The 18,506-nt window shown below is 48.7% G+C and overlaps 1 protein-coding gene across 1 annotated transcript in view; it reads right to left on the bottom strand.

Annotated features, from left to right (window-relative positions):
- Window positions 1-18,506, bottom strand: part of DOT1L (DOT1 like histone lysine methyltransferase) — an 89,581-nt gene that overhangs the window by 16,205 nt on the left and 54,870 nt on the right. Inside the window, exons 11-19 of the mRNA XM_054979822.1 lie at window positions 18,084-18,190; window positions 16,575-16,616; window positions 15,126-15,209; window positions 14,223-14,460; window positions 11,138-11,251; window positions 10,463-10,554; window positions 9,459-9,560; window positions 8,747-8,884; window positions 8,339-8,464 (exon numbers count right to left, since the gene is read on the bottom strand). Of these exons, the coding sequence (XP_054835797.1) occupies window positions 8,339-8,464; window positions 8,747-8,884; window positions 9,459-9,560; window positions 10,463-10,554; window positions 11,138-11,251; window positions 14,223-14,460; window positions 15,126-15,209; window positions 16,575-16,616; window positions 18,084-18,190 (1,043 nt within the window). The remainder of the gene's footprint in view (window positions 1-8,338; window positions 8,465-8,746; window positions 8,885-9,458; window positions 9,561-10,462; window positions 10,555-11,137; window positions 11,252-14,222; window positions 14,461-15,125; window positions 15,210-16,574; window positions 16,617-18,083; window positions 18,191-18,506) is intronic.

The raw sequence follows: 18,506 nt of genomic DNA, 5'->3' as shown, positions 1-18,506 counted from the left end.
TCCAGAGTGATGCTATTGGGGGAATTTTTACCCTGCTTTTCCTCTGGAGTTCATGTCAGCAAGCATCTCTCTCCCTTCTCCGCTTCAGTGGAACGGGTGGGGCTGGTTGCTGACATGAGGTCCCAAACAAAAAAGCTTCATGGAAGATTGGGAATGGGAGCCTGTGTTTCCCAGATCATACCCAACACTAGCCACAGTAGCTTCCCCGTACTCTTAAGAGCACTCCAGCTATTAATGAGAGAAGTTTACGAAACTCCCCGCAGTTTCAGGAACAGTTTGCCAAACAGCATAAAGTGGAACTGGTGCTAAAAAAATTAATAAATGTGAAAATGGCCCTGTTGCTCACTTTTAGGATTATGTCAGATGTCCAATTGCATTCAGGCGCCACTGAAAATGCCAGTCTCTGCCATCAAAGATCTAAAAGGTCCAGACATGTAAAAGAACCAGCTTTCCCCCACAATCAGCTTGCCTCACCATTTACACCCCCCACACCTTTGAGGCAAACTGAGGGGAGGGGGAGTGTTCTCCCTCCCTCCTGCTATTTGCCCAGGGCCCCATTTAAAATACTAAAACTGACATATTCATCCAGACTTTGTGATAATTTCACATCGCCGTTAATTTTCTTCCTTTTTCTCCTCCATCTCCCCTCTTGCTCCTTTGGGATTTTGAGGTTACATCTAAGAACAAGGGAAGTATCTTTGCTGAGCAACCAGTAAATCTGACTGCTGCTGCCTGGAGATATGGTGAGAGGTCAAGGCTGAGCTTGATGGTTTAAAAGTCTGACTCACTATAAGGCAGCTTCAAGTGCCTCTGAAAGCAGGCAGTCATAAGGGAGGTGGTCCCTTGGGTATCATGGTCCTCAATACCAGCACCATGAATTACGCTCAGACACCAAGGTCGTCGAGACTTTGGCCCTCTGGATTAGCACCTACAGAGAAGGGAACTATGCAAAAAGCTTGACCCAGGAGCTGGAAATTGTCAGCTCTTTACTCGTAGGAGCTGAAAGAAAAACAGGTTTTTACTTACCATAACTGTTGTTCATCTAGGTCTTCCGTGCAGGCACACATGGGACTGCGCACGCGCAGGCCTGCCGATCCGGACATTTCCAAGCTCAAAAAATTCACCACCAGGGGGCGCTCTCGCCTCCCACCGCGCAAGCGCGGCAATTTCCCGCCGAAAAAACGGCTCCCAAGAGGCAGAGCGTCCCCCCACATACCCTCAGTTCCTTTCTCGCCGCTGTCTACAAGGAAAAAATACCAAAAGACTCAGCGGGGAAGGAGGGAGGGCATGTGTGCCTGCACGGAAGACCTAGATGAACAACAGTTATGGTAAGTAAAAACCTGTTTTTCATCTACGGTCTTCCAGTGCAGTCCCACATGGGAAGATTACAAAGCTTAACGCCAGGGAGGTGGCATTACCTAAGAAAAAACACAATTAGACACTGTATTCATGTCCTTTATTAATCTATTCAGTTCTTTATTTATTTATTTTTAATGAAATTCACAAAAACATGGATTGCAACACTGCAGTTCCCACTAAAGATTCCTTCCTATCCAGGATATCCAAAGCGTAGTGCTTTATAAACGTGTCAGCCGAGGCCCACGTTGCTGCCCTGCAAATATCATGGAGAGGGACCCCCCTCAGCAGGGCCGCAGAAGACGCCTGCGCCCTAGTAGAGTGAGCACGTACACCCAGAGGGCAAGGTTGATTTGCTGCAGCATAGCAGGTCCAAATTGTTTGAACCACCCAACGAGAAATGGTGCAAGATGACGCTTTCTTACCCTTATTGGGCCCTGCGTAACACACAAATAAATTACGCCTAAAGTCACGCCTAAATGGTTTCACCCTGTCCAGATAAAACAGGAGTGCCCTGCGAACATCCAAGGAATGCAACGCCCTATCAGCTTCCGTAGATTGGTCAGGGAAAAACACCGGTAAAGTAATATCTTGGGAAAGATGAAACCTTGATACCACCTTTGGCAAAAACTCCACCTTCGTCCTCAAAACAACCTTCTCTTTATGGACCTTTAGGTAAGGGGGTTCATGAGACAAAGCTGCCAATTCCCCCACCCTCCTGGCCGAGGTGATAGCCACCAGAAAAACGACCTTCTGAGACAAAAGTCGAAGAGGACAAGTGGCCAAGGGCTCAAACGGTTTTCCCATCAATCGAGACAACACCAGAGGCAATGACCACTGGGGAACGATAGCTGTCACTGGGGGGAAGAGGTTATTCAGACCCTTCAGGAACATCTTCGCAATCGGATGAGAAAAAACCGATCTCTGATCAACGGGAGGATGAAAGGCTGAGATAGCCGCCAAATAGACTTTTACGGAGCTATTAGCCAAACCCCTCTGTTTGACCTCCCACAAAAAATCTAATATTTCCGGCAACGAAGCCTGAAATGGATGCGATCCCTTTTGTTGACACCACAAAGAAAACTTTTCCCACTTAAACACATATGACTGTCTGGTGGAAAAACGCCTAGCGTTCTCTAAAACATTAGTTACATCAACCGAAAAAAAGGGCCTTGTGTGATCAGCCAAGCTGTGAGCTTGAGCCTCTCGATATCGTGATGTAACACTCCCCTCCAAATCAGCAGGTCCGGCACCGCCGGCAACTGAATCCACTGCGCCTGGAGCCTCCAGAGGGCGTGAAACCACGGTTGGCGTGGCCAAAAAGGGGCTATCAGTATGACCGATGCTCCGTCTCTCTGAATCTTGCTGACGACTCTGGTCAACAGCGGAAACGGGGGGAACGCATACATCAGGGGACCCGACCACCCAAGTTGAAATGCGTCCCCACGAGACCCTAGGCCTACTCCTCCCCTGGAGCAATACTTTTGGACTTTGCAATTCTCTTCCGAGGCGAAGAGATCCACTTCCGGGAACCCCCATCGGGAGAAAACAGCGAGCAGATATTTGTCCTGCAGGGACCACTCGTGATTGTCCCTGTCCAATCTGCTCAGATGATCCGCCATAGAATTCTCGGCCCCTGGTATGTGCATTGCCTGGAGCCACACCGAGTGTTCTATGGCCCAAGTCCACAACTTCTTTGCCTCTGCACACAGGGACATGGATGCCGTGCCCCCTTGTTTGTTCACGTAAAACATTGCTGTCGTATTGTCCGTCAAGATCTGGACGGACTTGTTCTGTACCGTATCTGAAAAGGAAATCAAAGCGAGTAAGATCGCTCTCAACTCAAGCAGATTAATATGCTCAATACGTTCTAGTTCAGACCATACCCCATGGGCATACAATCCCTCACAATGAGCACCCCACCCCAACAGTGAGGCATCCGTTGTAATAGTGATTTGAGGTTGTTTATAACCAAACTCAACACCCTTCATAAGATTGGCGTCAGACAACCACCAATCCAGCGACCGCAGAACCTGTCTGGGGACGGAAAATTTCCTGTCCTGGGAATCCCGTTCAGGGGAGTAAACAGAATTGAACCACGTCTGTAGGTCTCTCATAAAAAGCCTGGCAAGGGAGACCACAGCCGTCGTGGACGCCATGCATCCCAACAAACCCTGAAGGAACCGTGCCGGCTGGTAACGGCATCTCCTCAATTTACGAACAAGGGTCTTAATCTTTGATGCCCTCTCCTCAGGTAGGAAACCCATGTTCCTAACACCATCTAGTACCACTCCTATAAAAAGGAGGGACCTTACCGGGGTCAATTTAGATTTCTTCTGGTTGACAACAAGACCCAACTGAAGACATACAGATAAGGTGAGAGCGATCTGCCTATCGACCTCCTCAGGGGAGTGTCCCACCAATAACCAATCGTCTAAATACGGGAAAATGCAACATCCCTGGAGTCTCAAATGGGCCACCACAACCGCCATGCATTTTGTAAATACCCTCGGTGCGGTAGCCAAACCGAAGGGCAAGACCCTGTATTGAAAAACCTTGGTACCACACGTAAACCGGAGGTACCTCTTGTGATCGGAAAAAATTGAAATGTGAAAATAAGCGTCCTTGAGGTCAAGGACGGCAAACCATGAATACGAGGGTAACAGTGTTAAGACCGTCTGTAATGTTACCATCTTAAACTTCCTAGTTCGAACCAGCTTATTTAGTTTTCTGAGATCTAGGATAGGCCGGAGACCTCCATCCTTTTTCTCAACCATAAAAAGGGGAGAATAAAACCCCAACCAGGATGATGTGCCAGGGACTTCCTCAATAGCCCCTTTAATCAACAATGCAGAAATCTCAGATAACACCTCCTGTGAAGGTGGTTGAGAAATAAACACAGGGAGACTCAAGGAAGGTAAATCCAAAAATTCAACTTTATAACCTTTTTCAACTATTGATAAAACCCAACTGTCCGAACAAATAGAACACCATGCAGCCTTGTAAGTGCTCAGCCTGGTCCCGAAAATGGGGTCAGGGCTCTGTAACTGTCAGAATTGTTTATTTGCTTGAGGTAGGTCTTTAGCCTGTCGCTGTTGTGAACTGGCTCTACCCCTCTGATTTTGCCGGCGCCGGTAAAAAGAAGGCTGAGGACTTTGATAATTTCTGCGGGATTGGTACGCATACCCGAAGTATGGTTGGTATCTTTGCTGCCGATTTCGTTGAAAAGGCCTATAATATGGACGAGAGGCCTGCTGAGGATTCTGGTGGAGCACGCCGTAAGAACGTGCAGTCAGGCGGTCCGTCCTCTTCTTTGAAAGGAACTCATCCGTTTTTTCAGAAAACAGTAACGTTCCTTCAAAGGGGAGATCTTCTACTCTATTCCTAGTCTCAGGAGGCAGCGCCGTGGTCCTCAACCAGGCGTGACGACGCAAAACTACTGCCGAGAGGAGTGACCTGGCCGAGGTGTCCGCCATGCTTCTGCTTGCATTGATCTGGTGGCGAGACAGCCGTACCGCCTCCTCCTGTATTACCCGCAGGAAGATCCTCTGATCTTCTGGGAGCTTTGGTACGAAGGCAGCTACTTTCTTCCAAAGCAACAATTGGTATGCGGCCATCATCGCTGCATAGTTTGCTATCTTGATCCCAAAGGCAGCCGAAGTATAGAATTTTCTGCCTAAAGCATCAATCTTTCAGCTGTCCTTATCGACTGGTGTGGAAACAGAACCTTGTCTAGGTCTAGTTTGCATCTCTTCAGTAACTAGAGATGATGGAGGTGGATGTGTCGATAGAAAAGGATGAGCGTCATCTCTAAGACGATAGAGATTTTCAACCTTACGATTAGTGGCGGGCGTAGAGGCCGGTTTAGACTGAAGGCCCTTCCACAAATCCACAAATCCATCAATTAAAGGAAAAGCCACTGTCGGAGTGGATCCTGAGTAGATGTGCTGTAAAATCTTGTCCGTAAATTTGGACTCGGTTGCAGAAATTTCAAGGTCCAGAGCTTTGGCCATGCGCTGTAACAGGTCATTATACGCCCTGAAATCATCCGTAGGAGAAGCCTCATCAGTGGGGCCAATTTCTCTGTCAGGCGAATCAGAGATTGGTGAATCACTATAATGCCGACGAGACCTATGGAAGTCGGTATCAGAAGGGAGAGGTGTTCTGCGATAGTCCCCATAAGACCTCCACGAAGGCGACCTGGGGCTCTCCTGATAAGGTCGGTCCGAGATTGGGGAGGCTCTCTCACTGTAATACGATCCAGCCGGATCATCACTGAGGCGATCGTCCCGCGACCGACTTCGATAGGAACGTGGACTGCGCCTGCGGGGTCGACCCCTGCGACTGCCCGATGAAGCAGATGATCGTGCCTCTCTCGAAGTCGACCTCGGGCGCCCCGTCGGAGTGGAGGGTTTGTCCAAAACGATAACATCACCCACCGGACTGGAACGCTGAATGAAACCTCGGGGCGAGCCACGATCAGCCGAATCCGCACGTCGGTCCTCAGCCGGAACCGCTTGCAACGGTTCCGAAGAGGGAGCGGTAGGAGTCACAATAAGACTTTCCAAGACTGCCGTGTCCTTTTTAGAAGAGTGTTTCCGCTTCTTCTTTTTCTTTTCAATAGTCGGTTCCGGAGCCTTCGACGCCGAGGATGGTTCCGATGTTCTCGGAACCGACAAAGGCACAGCCGGCGCGGATGTTGGAACCGTTTTCGGAACCGAAGGAGGTCGGTGTCGCTCCGAGGGTTTATGAGCCGATGGCGCCGAGGCCACAGATGAAGTCGAGGGTCGACGGTTCCGACTCGCCTTCGAGCCCGACGATCTCCGACCAGAAGCTGCCGGTTCCGACGCGCTCCGGGATGACGTGGTCGGGGGCTCAGAAGCCCTCGGTTCCGAGCGGCTGGGAGAAGGACGGGAACGCGAAGTTCTCGAAGATGTGGAACCCGGGCCAGATCTATGGGCCGCAGAACTCGGGCCTGGCCTAATGGAATCACCAGTCGCGCCCGGTGGATCGTGGACTTCCATTGCCCGCTTCCAAAGAGAAGCATGCAGCCGGCCTGCTCTCTCCGCCCTAGCCTTGGAGGTGAAGGCTCGGCAGTGTTTGCAAGCCTGCGTATTATGGGTTTCCCCCAGGCAGTACAAACAATGAGCGTGGCCATCAGACCGAGTCATTTTCCTATCGCATGACTCACATCTCTTGAAGAGGGCAGTGTCCGACATAGCGAAGAGCTGGAAAGAACCTTCTCGATCGGCGGCGAAAAAGGAACTGAGGGTATGTGGGGGGACGCTCTGCCTCTTGGGAGCCGTTTTTCGGCGGGAAATTGCCGCGCTTGCGCGGTGGGAGGCGAGAGCGCCCCCTGGTGGTGAATTTTTTGAGCTTGGAAATGTCCGGATCGGCAGGCCTGCGCGTGCACAGTCCCATGTGGGACTGCACTGGAAGACCGTAGATGAATCCTCGATTTATTAGAGTATTACATGACCTTTCCTTAAATAGTGGGCCCGAAGCAGCTAACAAAAGTACACGTATAAGAAAACCGAATAGTAAAACCATTAGAGTCTCTTCAATAAAACTTCAACCTGTAAAAGGAAATTAGCACAGCATCCTCTGGAACAGCCTTGGTCTTATAAACTCTCCTGAATTAAATAGAAGGCGGGTCTTGTCTCCATTGGCAGCCGGTCCCTTCGCATCAGGTCAGCCATTGAAAATGCCCAATGAGCTGTCATAGACTGAACCTCTTTGCGGGTCAGCATAGAAAGAGGGAGCTGGTGGGGAAAACTGGCACAAGGGCTCACATCAGCCGAGATGGCCCTTGAGCGACTGTCACGTTCTAGACAGTCCCAAGGCACACCTTTCAATCAGCATCACCTTCGACTCCCACCTCCCTGAGAATGGCATGACAGCCACTGCCAAGCATGTGTTCAACATCAGGCAGCATGACAAGGCCAGCTGAGTCTATCTTCGACTTTTTAGCCATGAGGGCTGCACAAGTGGCTTGCGATGAAGCCGGAACATCTAGAGGGTTGGGAAGGAGGACTCAGCATCCTTTCTCTCTCACGCATATCTTTCCTACACCCCTCTCTCCCCTTGTGCCTTCACAACTGCCTACTGAAACCAGGACAGTGTTGCCATAGGAGATCAGCTCCTTAGAGAAAGATAGCATCTGGTGCAACAGGACTCTCCTCGGCAGTACCTTTTCCCATGAGAGGCAAGCTGCTGTTTCCCCTGGCCTTGTCACAAGCCCCATGACAGCATACATGCACGCACACATACAGCAGTAACTAGATAATCTAGAGCGCTGGGAAGGTTGGCTGAACATACCACAGCACCACCTCCTATTGCTATGGCCGTTTTACAGTTTCCATTGTTAGGCCATAATGCCCCAAAAGCCATCTATAAAACATAATAATCCAAAGGGGGGGGAAGCAATATACTGTTAGTATGTGAGGGTGTAAGCGTGTACAGTGGGGAGAGAAACAGGGGGACTGCAGAACCTTCAAAGAACCATAATCAGTATTCAGAAAACAGACATGCGGCAGGGAATTTTGTTACACAAAGGAAAAAGGACAGAGTTGGAAGGGGCCACGTAAGCCACACATCCAATCCCCCTGGCTCAGTACAGGAAATGCAAAGCTACAGGATCCCTCTCTAGCTTCTGCTTGGAGACCTCCAGCAGGACAAGCCCTCTACCCCTAAATGTCTCTCCGGCATCTGCCTGGGGTAGAAGCTGGAGTGGATGAAGGGAGAATCTTTGAGTCCACTGGCTCTCATCCCTCCCACCGCCTTCCAGCTGCCAGGTCCAATGATGCTTTGGGGCTGCAGAAGACCTTTCTTCCCAGAGGTACACCATGATACAAACTAACCAGGCAGTGCAGATGGCCCTCCTAATTCAAACCCTGCAACCAATCAGATCCAGCTAAGATGGGGGTAAAGGTAGAGAATTCTCTTAGCAGTTTATACTTCACAGCTCACTTGGCACTCCTACCTGCAATTCCAAGCAATGCTTTTGCTTCTCGGAGATCTGGTTCTTCAGTGCCTGCTTTTCTTTCAGCAGGTTCTCCAGGGACAGTGTGGACCAGTCCAGCTTCAATTCTTCGCACCTGGCCTTCAGCTGAAAGCATGCGGAAAGAGTCGCAGTTAGTGGAGAAGACGTAATTGGTCATCCCAAAACCACAATCGCTTACCCTAATGCAAACCAGGGAACTCAAATGAGCCCCTCCTTGCCCCTCCTGATCTTTTTGCGATACAGCAAGATTAAGCCCTTGGCTCAAGAACAATTTACAATCAATTCCAAGACCCGAGGAGCTGCTTCAAAAGCTGGAGTGAGCCAGACACTGGCACACCTTTCACTAGTTGACACGCTCGTCAAACAGACACAGTCAGAAATACGCACCAGCTGCAGACTCTGGTTCCTGAGTTCCCCGTTGTCTTTCTCCAGCTGCTTGGTCTGCTCTTTAAGCTGCTGGTTGTGAGCAGAAATCTCTTTCTGAGCTTGAATTAGGTCATTGTAGGTCAACGCCTTAACTCCCAGCTGTGGGGGGAGGGGGGACAGAGCATGGTGAGATCCCACATCAAGGGGCATTCCAAATGCTATGCCCCTGCTAATTGTGCCCAGTCTCTTTCTAGGGGCCTAGTTTCAGAAGCCTGCCTCCAAACTGTAAACTGCTGTGATACGCAAACTGTTGCATCAAAATTATAAATTGCTGTGATACCCAAATATACCCAACCCAGGCTAGTTATGAGTTGCTCTGCAAGCTGGGATTCTAAACAAAGGCTGAACACTGCTTTAAGAATCATGGCTTTGCGGGTGGGAAAACAACCCTCCAGTTTGCCCAGATGACAAAATGTGGATGTCACAGCAAGTCGGAATTTGCTGAAAGCAGAAGAGTTTGATCTCCACGCTAAGCAAGGGGCTTCGAAGGCTGGCAATAGGCTCAGCGTGTGCCCATCACGAATGAAGATGCAGAAGAGCCAACGCAGACTAAATGGACCAATCATCCAATTCTGCATTACACACCTTTTTAACGGCCAATGGCATTTTCCACTTGTCTGTACGCTTCACGCCCCCCGCCTCAAAGCCAACCCACCTCCCCTTGGTCTGGTACCTCATCTAGCTTCTGCTGGAACAGCCGCTTTATTTCTTCTTTCTGAGCTTGGCAATGAGTAAACAACTGCTGTGCTTTCCCCATCAAGTGTGTATTCTTTTCCTGGAAGAAGGGAAAGGGATGTGAATCCATTCTGCCTCCTGCCTCCCCCCCCCCCCCCCGGGCAGCCTCGTGTTGCTTGCCTCCATTTCACACTACTGCCCTCTCGCTCGCTGCTGGTCTGCCTCTGCGGCAGCTGCACAATCTGGCCCAGCAAAATTCGGCTTCCCCGATCCAATCCAGATCTCATCAATGTGATCCAGCTTAGGTGGATTGTGCCAGATGGGCTTAAATCCGGCTATTTTAGCCAGATCACAGATCTCGGACTGCACATCATCTTTCCCAGCACTGATAGTTCATATCTGGCTGAGCAGATTGGGTCACGTTTACCCAAACCACATGGATGGCATTTGTCAGGTGATAAACCTGTAAGATGTGAGTTGGGGAAGGGGAAAAATCCCCACACAGACTTGGGGAGAATCTGTCCCATTCTGAAAGGCTGGGTGATAAAATGAACTAGGGAAATCACGTGTGTGAATGATCCTCTAAAATTCCCTGCAAGAATCCCACAAAATAGTACAACAGGGAGAAAGTTCCAAGCCCAGCAATTTCCTTGGTGTGTTAGTTCTCTGCTTACAGAGAGCGGTCTGCTTTTAAATGGACGGAAGCATTTGGTATTTATATCCTACACCTGCAGCCCTCTCTACCAACACACAATACTATCAGCTCATTGCATGGTGTGTTTCAGGCCAAAGTGATGCGGCACGAGGTGGAAGAGTTCTGGTTTATACCTTCTAGATGGATAACTTGGGGGGGGGGGGGGCGCGGAACCAATTACAGCACACAGAGAACTACATGATGCCCCAACACCACTGTACTTTCCTGCATGCAAGGTGCTTTTAAAAAGAGAATACCCCGCAGTCCACCCAACTTCAAAGAGACCAGCACTTGGGAAAGTCACCTACCTTTTCCTGTTCCAGCAGTTGCTGAAGGTTCTCTTTGTACTGAGGAGTCTTCATGTATGCCATGAATTGCATGTACTGGATCTTGAAAGAGTCTGTAGGACAAAGCAAAGGGAAGGGGGCCAAAAAAGAAATGCGTAAGAGCAGCCCTGTGTTACGGCTCAGCAGTGCCTTCCGCACAACCTCAGACTCTGACAGCTTCTCCACAGTTGCAAGAGGGAAGGGAGAAAGGAACCTTTCAAGTCCTAGAAATTCTGCACTGGGGATTATGGGACCTGCACAGACAAAGTGCCATGCAGAATTGGGCCTGGTCACTTCTCCTACCTCTTGCACCAGTGAAAAGCTGGTAGGACCTGATCCATTCAAGCCAAGTCCCTCCCAGACAAGTCCCTGGGTTCACTAGTTTTGGGAAGGGCTCAAGTTAATTGGACCCCATCCCACTGGTTCAACCTCTGACGTTTCTAGTTGAAAGGACTTCAGGGAAAGGCCTTCACCCAAGATCCCAGGAAGCCACTGCCAATGATCAGAGACATGACTTGTCACAAGACAACTTTGTACAGCTGGGGCAGAGGAGAGTTGTGTAGATCTTTACTCTGTCTGCCTTCTCCCGCAAGGTACCTGGCACCGTACTGCCCCGGATGCCCACTTCTCCCCTGCCATGAGGGGAAACGCTCTTACCTAGCAGCTTCTGCAGTGCAGGTGGGGTAGGAGTCACCAAGAGCTGGTTTGATGAATGCCGCTGCACTTTAGGAGGTAGTTGGTAAAATGGACTATGAGGTGACCTGTATGCATCTGGAAGAGAAGAGGACGCAGGACTCAAGTTTTAAACCAGCAAGACTCTGCCACCGAGAGAGCAGCCCACAATGAGCCGCTCTGCACTCTAAGCCAGTACTGATCAAACAATGCTCCAGGGGGCCTTCGGGCGTTGGTGGGACTTCCCAGGAAGCTGATGGGTCCCCATAAACTATGAAGCTATGAGGCAGTATCTGGGGGGTTTTAGGACAAAGACCAATTGGCCTCATCAGGTTGGTCCCTGAACACATGCTCCCCAGAATCCTTTGCAACACACAGGCACCTCCCTGAAAGACACACAGGGTGTCTGCAAAGATGAACAGACACTGCAGGGGCTCAGAGGAAAGGAGGGTCACTTTTCTATTGCAATGCCAAGGTGACAAACTGAGCCTTGGTCCTTCCAGTACAAAGCTTGAACCATATTTTTTTCCAGAGGACCATCAGAGAATAAATGCTACCACCATTGCTCAGTTTATTTCAGTGGTCCTCAATGAAAAGCCCTATGAACAGCTGGAGAGGAGACTCTTAACAACAAGGCAGAGACACCCCTCCAGGCAGAGACTGCACCTTTCTTATGGCAATTAAGCTCAAGTAGTAAACGCTTCTTAAGACATCTGCTGAAGAACAGAGTTCACCTAATCCAGGTGTTTATCAGGTGTACAGCCAGAGGGCACAGGGAGGGCGCTTCTTAATGCTGGGCTACATTCAACTAGACCTTGGCTGCTATATAGCATGGGGGGGGATGGTGGGGTCAGCACCTTTCAGCACAGCTGTGTGCAGAAAAGAAATAAATACTGTGCCAGAAACTGTTTTTCATGCTACTCTCCTTTGCTTGAAAAAGGTCCCTATGTGTCATAAAAAGCACTGAACACTTGTATGCATGCCCTTTGGAGTCATGTCCTGCGTGGCTGGATTCTTAGTAGCTGGAGAGGAGGCACCTGTGCCCACCCGCTTTGCCAGAGCCATGGGGGAATTGTGCCAGTGAAGGAGGTATCCATGGGATTTGACTCTGCAAGGCCAGCTCAAGCAATGCTCAGATCCAGGTCAAGGACTGCCACGGGGTCAAGCCCCTCCAAGACTTAAGGCTTAGCAAAACTCAGTTAGGGCCCTCCCTCGTTGGGGCTTTTGTTATCACTAGCCAGAAGGGGAGGAGGCAGCAGCTGATCCCCTTCCCTTTATCAAGGCACCCCAGTTAACTCAACTGACTTTGATAAGGGAGGAAGGGAAGACGGTTTCAATTCCTTTAGGAGAAGATCCAAAGGAGTTAGCCGTGTTAGTCTGTAGTTGCAAAATAGTAAAGAGTCCAGTAGCAACTTTAAGACTAACCAATTTTATTGTAGCATACATTTTTGAGAACCACAGCTGCCCATCATCAGATGCATCTGATGCTGCATCTGACAAAGAGCGCTAGTAGAGTCCAGGTGCTACTGGACTCTACTATTTCAGAGAAGAGGGGCTGTCAGGGTAGTCAGAGGGTGGGGCTTGTGTGCCTTCAATGAAGGAAGGGGGAATTTCTGCAGGTGCAGCCCTGCAAGGGCTGCATCACACTTCTCTCTGCAGGGCTGATCAAGGAAAAAAAGGAAGCCCCACTGCCCACCGTTCTCTGGCAGTTCCTTCCTGCAGTTTTGAATGCTCAGCCTGACCCTCAACTGAAAAGGCAGGACGTAAAACACATTCTATGCCTCTTTCCAGGAAGTTAGTGCCAGACAGAATTAAGTGCAGCCCTTATTTTTTTTTTAAAAAAAACCTCTTTTGCCCACAGCAATGAATGGCTCTGCCCCGGCGACTGCAATACTTGAGGCCAAGAGCAAATAAACGCAATGCTCCTTTCTTTTTCTTTTCAAATGTTAGTATCAATAGGCTTGGAGGGCTACACATATATGGGGCTATTCAAGGTTGAGAACCACTGGCCTAATAAATTCACAGGACGGTGACTATAACTCCCACCCTGCCTCGGCCTTATCTAATATCTTATGCAAGGGTTCAAACTGTGCTGTTAGCTAGTGATATGTTTCTGGATGGAAAGGCAGGATAGAACCAACCATAATGATAAAAGTTTTGCAAGCCATCAATGGACTATGGTTTCCCCTGCTACCTTCTTTGCTGGAAGCTGTCCCTCCGTATCAGTGGCCCTATTCCTGACTTCCAAATAGCCATGAGCCTCAAGCCTCCCCCTGCCCACATCCCCTTCCAGACATTTCAGGCAGACATTTACCCATAGGAGCCGGCTCCCTGTTCCTGCTCTGAATCTCTTCACTTGGGTCGGTGTGACCAGGAGAGAGCTGGAAGAGGACCTCTTCTGTGGTGGCCCCCTGGCTCTGGAATGAGCTCCCTGGAAGAGGGATAACAGAACACCTACCTCCCATTTCAACGTTTCAAAGGAAGGGTAAGGCACACCTTTTCAGGATAACTGCAGGAGGGTGGTCTTTTTTAGCCCGTGAAAGTATAATATTTGCAAGGTTTTACTGTAGAAGAGCAGCAGCATGGTGGCTGAGTTCAGAATCAGGAGGTCCCTGGCAAAAATCTTTTATCTGTCATGAGCTGGCTTGCCGCCTTTTAGCAAGACCCATAACCACTCCATGCTCTTCCATCTGCAACGTAGGGATGTTACACTAACCTACGTAAGGATTATCCAAGTAAGTTCTGACGCACTCGTACGTAGTACTCTGAGAGTGCTACATAAATACTAAGTATTTTATTTAACATGCATATGATTGCCTGTAAGGGGCCTTGAATGTATTTGGAGGGGAAGTGGGGGTAAAGTTGGTTCCATCTGGCCACAGATCACCAAGTCTGGTTACATGCAAGCAGCCTATGGAACAGGATTAAATACTCAATTTTAGAAGGAAAGGATGCCCATTGCTTTCAAGTTAGCCAACGCTCAAACAGCTTAGACAAATGGCAAAGAAAGGAAGCTGCCATATTCCCATACCCCATCCTGCCCAGCTTCTCCTTCAGCAACAGTGCTTACCCTGAGGAGAGGATGAGCATGTCTGTGACACAGCTTGAGCATGGAGAAGCTCCAGTGCGGTTTGGCTCTTCTTGGTCTTGCGCTCCGGATTCACAACATTCATTTTCTTGGGGCGCCCGCGCTTCCGGCCTGCCATTTTCCTTCCCTTTTTGCTCAGTTTCTTCTTGCGTGCTTTGGACGGAGATGGCTTTTTGACAGTGTTGGCCCCAGGATTCTTCTCTTCTTCAGCACCATCATCCTTTAAAAAATGATTTTGATAAAGACAGAGAGAAAAAACACTGCGCTTAACATGCTCCACTCAGATGTGCTTCCCTATGGCCGCCCTGTGTCCATTATGGAGGGGCCATGGCTTCACGCTAGAACACCCACTGTGCATACACAAGGGCTCAGGTTCAACTCTGGGTAAAGGATCTTGTGTGCAGGGGAAGACGTTTCTCTCTCCTCTGCTCACTCATTTTATTCTATTTGTATCCCACTCTTCATGGAACGCAAGGTGGTGCATACAGGATACCATGGAGGCTCCTTATTCAGGTGTTGACCAACTCCAGACTTCTTCAGTTTCAACAAGGTGGTGGGATCGCATGCCTTGTACCCCAAACTTGGGGGGTGGGGGTGCAGCAGCACTTGACTGCATTATTAGAATTCTGAACTTCATTTTTAGGGAAGGGAACTTCTGCAATTTCAACAAAGACCATCTTAATGGGAAACTCTGCTGCTGTGCTGAGGAAGTACAGGCAGGCAAGGTATCTATTATCCTTTAACGCATCCGGACATTGGGGTGAGATCTGGGCCGTGTTTGAGAGGGGGAGACGGGTACCGCCACCCAAAGCCCCAACGTGACTTATGAAAACTAAAGTGGCGGCACAAGACATGGGAAGGAGCACACTTCTGGCTGGACCAAACCTTGCTTTCTTGGACTTTAGTTGGGGTTGTCGTGTTGCTCTTGTTCTCTCTCTGCTGCCGGCGCCTAGCTGCCTCTTGTTCCTCCTGTACAGAATCAGGGGGACTAGTCACAAACACGCAATCCAAAAAGGCAGTTTTCCATAAGATCTATGAAAAATTCAATAGCCCCTCCAGTAGGATTCCCAGGTCCCTATTCCCTCCTGGAGGGAACCAGGAGGGCTGGGGATTTATCTGTTCCAAATTTCTTGATGGTAAGTGGCACAGGACTAATTCTGGCCCATTTGGGGCCAAAATTGGCCCCAGTGAAGCATGGGAGTATGCCTGCAGCCAGCGGTGCACTTCAAGAAGTGATTTCGTTGTGCCCCACCAGGAGCACGCCCACTGCGTGCTTTCCCAGGTTGCCTGCCAGCGACGGGCAATCTCCAGGGAGTTTGCAACAGGGCAAACCCCTGGGAGCTTGCCCACCACCCACTCCCAAAAGAGGAAATACAACAATGGAAGGGCAAGAGAGGCAGTTATTTCCTCTAGAAGTAACTCCATTTTACACACTTAAAGCGTGGATGTAACCTATAAGAAGAGTTATTCCGACATCTGAGCAATATCATCAATTTCTGGAAAAATATGCACATCTATCCTGTCATCTTTCCTGCTCCACTCCAGAAGGGGAGCAGCCTCGATGCATACTCCCTCAAGAGTCACCCCGAGACCAGTGGGATTTACTCCCTGTGTAAAAGGCTACAGGTGGCAAAGCACAAGTGGGAGGCCTGCATCACCACATTATTTCAAGGCAAGTTGCAGTCATCAATAAAAGGGAGGAAGGACACACGTACTCTGCATTCTCTCCCAGCCCTTACACTGAAGCACGTGTGTATTTTGTGCTGAAAAGGTCAGCATCTTGCACCATCCTGTACTCTTCCAATAACCCAGTACAAATTTCTATGAAAATGTATCAGTAAATTTTGGTAGTATTTTATATGTATTTGATACACACTACAATCTACTCTTCCATAAATGATTCTACGTATCCAAAGTGGTAGCAACGTGCACCCACCCCTATCAAAGCGGGTCTTGACACCCCCTCAAGCCGCCATATGCCAGTGGAAAATGGTTTTATTATTATGCACGTCTGTCTGTGTTCAATGACACAGATACCTCAAATAATGACAGCACATTTCTGGAAGTGTTCCCATTCATACTTCAGAACCACCCTTACTTCTACGTCCAGTTCCATATTCTATCTCTGCCACACAACTACAGCTTACACATAAGCTTTGCTCAAGTATAACCCTGCAGAACCACTCGGCAGTTTTACAGTCCGACGAACCCTGGAAATGTAATGTGTCGTGATACAAGCGGCATATGCCTTAAAAGCCTGAAGCTGCAGTAATGCTTCAACTGATGTGTGTGTGTGTGTGTGTGTGTTTCTTTTCCAAACAAAAGGCTACTTACCCTGAGTTTTGGATTTTTGAGACTAGAGAAGTAGTTTTCAAGCTAAAAAAATTGAAAAGCACATGGAAGTCAGTTGTCAGAACAAAACAAAGATTTCTAATGGCATGCAAAGCTGCCAGCATTTCCTCCTTAAGAGTGCTCCCCCACCCCACTGCATTTGAAGCAAAGATGCTGCAGAGAACAGAGTCCAAGGTGGCACGTGGCTTATCAACTTCAATACAGCCCGCTCAGATTGCAAAAGCACCATTTACCTATGGCTCAGTGGAAGGCTAGTTCAGAAACTTATCTACTTTCAGTGGGACGTACAAACAAGGAGAGAGAGAGACTAACACAGCAACCAGGAACACATTTACAGAATACTGGTTGTGAATTTCTTATACAGGAGCTGAAAATTAACCCAAAAACCAAGACAAGCACATCCTTGAGGATTTAATTTAATTCAACCATATTCTATTAATTCTCAAACAAGCAAAAATCTCCTTGTTATTGCTCCAGCTTTGGAGCGGGGGGAGGAGTACAGGGGTAAAGTCTGCATACTTAAACAGCAATTCTAAGACCAAAGCAGCGATTCTACCCACAGGACTGAATAGTAGCCACGGGGTCCGCATGCAGGTGACCACCCCCATCTCTAAAATGCACACTTCCTACAGGGAGCCTCAGCCATTGAGAACCAAGCTCGATCCCATCTGCAGAGCCTCACTTCTTCATTGGCTTAACCCCAACCCATTGTTTTCCCTCAGTCACGCCCCTACATTATACAAACCTATCCAAGAATTAAGACCCGCAAGGAAAGCCCCGTTTCAGAAGGGAGGTGTTGAGGGTTTTTTTCTGTAGTGGCATATGTGCTCCACAGCTGTTGACTATTAGTTTACTTTTGGGAGTCAGGGTAAAATATTCTTTTTTTCCCCACCCTGGCTCTTGGTTAAATTTTTGTACAGGGTGCTGGTCTTAACGATTAAGATTAGTGTTGGTGCTGTTTGATGCCTTTCAACAGTAACTAGTTTTAATTGTGGGTTTTACTTGCAACGTAGCTTGAAAACTACTCAACTGAGCTTTGGGGTACTTATTTTTAAATTTTATTCATCTGTATCTATGGAACTCCCATCTCTGTCCACACACTCTTCATGTATAAGAGTTTCCCCCCTCCTTGTTCTTCATGTATACTGAAACTCTTACAACGCCCCCCCCAACCCATGACTCTGTCTGTCTGTGTGCATGTGCGCGTGTGCGCATGCGCATGCTTGCGTGCGAGAGAGAGAGAGACTAGTAATCTCATGGAAGCAGCTAGATTCAAATGAGGCACCATCCTATCTTAGACTTGCATTCATTTGCCCTGCACAAGATTTACAGGAGAAAAGCCGATGCTCTACAGGTATATGAACCAGGAAAAAACAAGGTCAGGTTTAGAAAGTGCTCCGTTACCAATTTAAAAAAAGCAAGACGTGTTTTGCTTAGCAACTTATCCCAGCTCCTGGCATGCTGGCAGTCCACACCCACCATGGTACTCACTATGGTTCGATCAATAGTATGCAGGTAGTAAGAAACTGGTTTCCCGGTCCATGAAACAGACCCTTTCAGTGGTGATAATTCCACAACTCTCATTATAGTGCCAATATCTATTTAAAAACACACACAAAGAAAATGAATACACATCAGGGCCAGCATATGCATTTTAGGGTGATGTCTTTATACAGTTAAATAATGAGTATGGGGGCAGAGGGATGTAGGGTTTCTTGTTCTCTTCCATTTTGGACAACAAGGACTAAACTGGGGCATAGCCCAATCCTAGAACTGCACGCTTCTGTTGAGGGTTTTCAGGATTAAGCTGGAAATGGAAGCCTTGACTGGCCAGGCAAAGACAGGGCAGTTTCTCAGCATTTATAAATGTCCTCTGCGCCCAAAGAGGGTTGTTAAACTCAATGTTACCCAGCC

Source organism: Eublepharis macularius, chromosome 5 (genome assembly GCF_028583425.1).
Source record: "Eublepharis macularius isolate TG4126 chromosome 5, MPM_Emac_v1.0, whole genome shotgun sequence".
Classification (NCBI taxonomy): Eukaryota; Metazoa; Chordata; class Lepidosauria; order Squamata; family Eublepharidae; genus Eublepharis; species Eublepharis macularius.
This window is presented reverse-complemented; position numbering and strand designations above follow the sequence as displayed.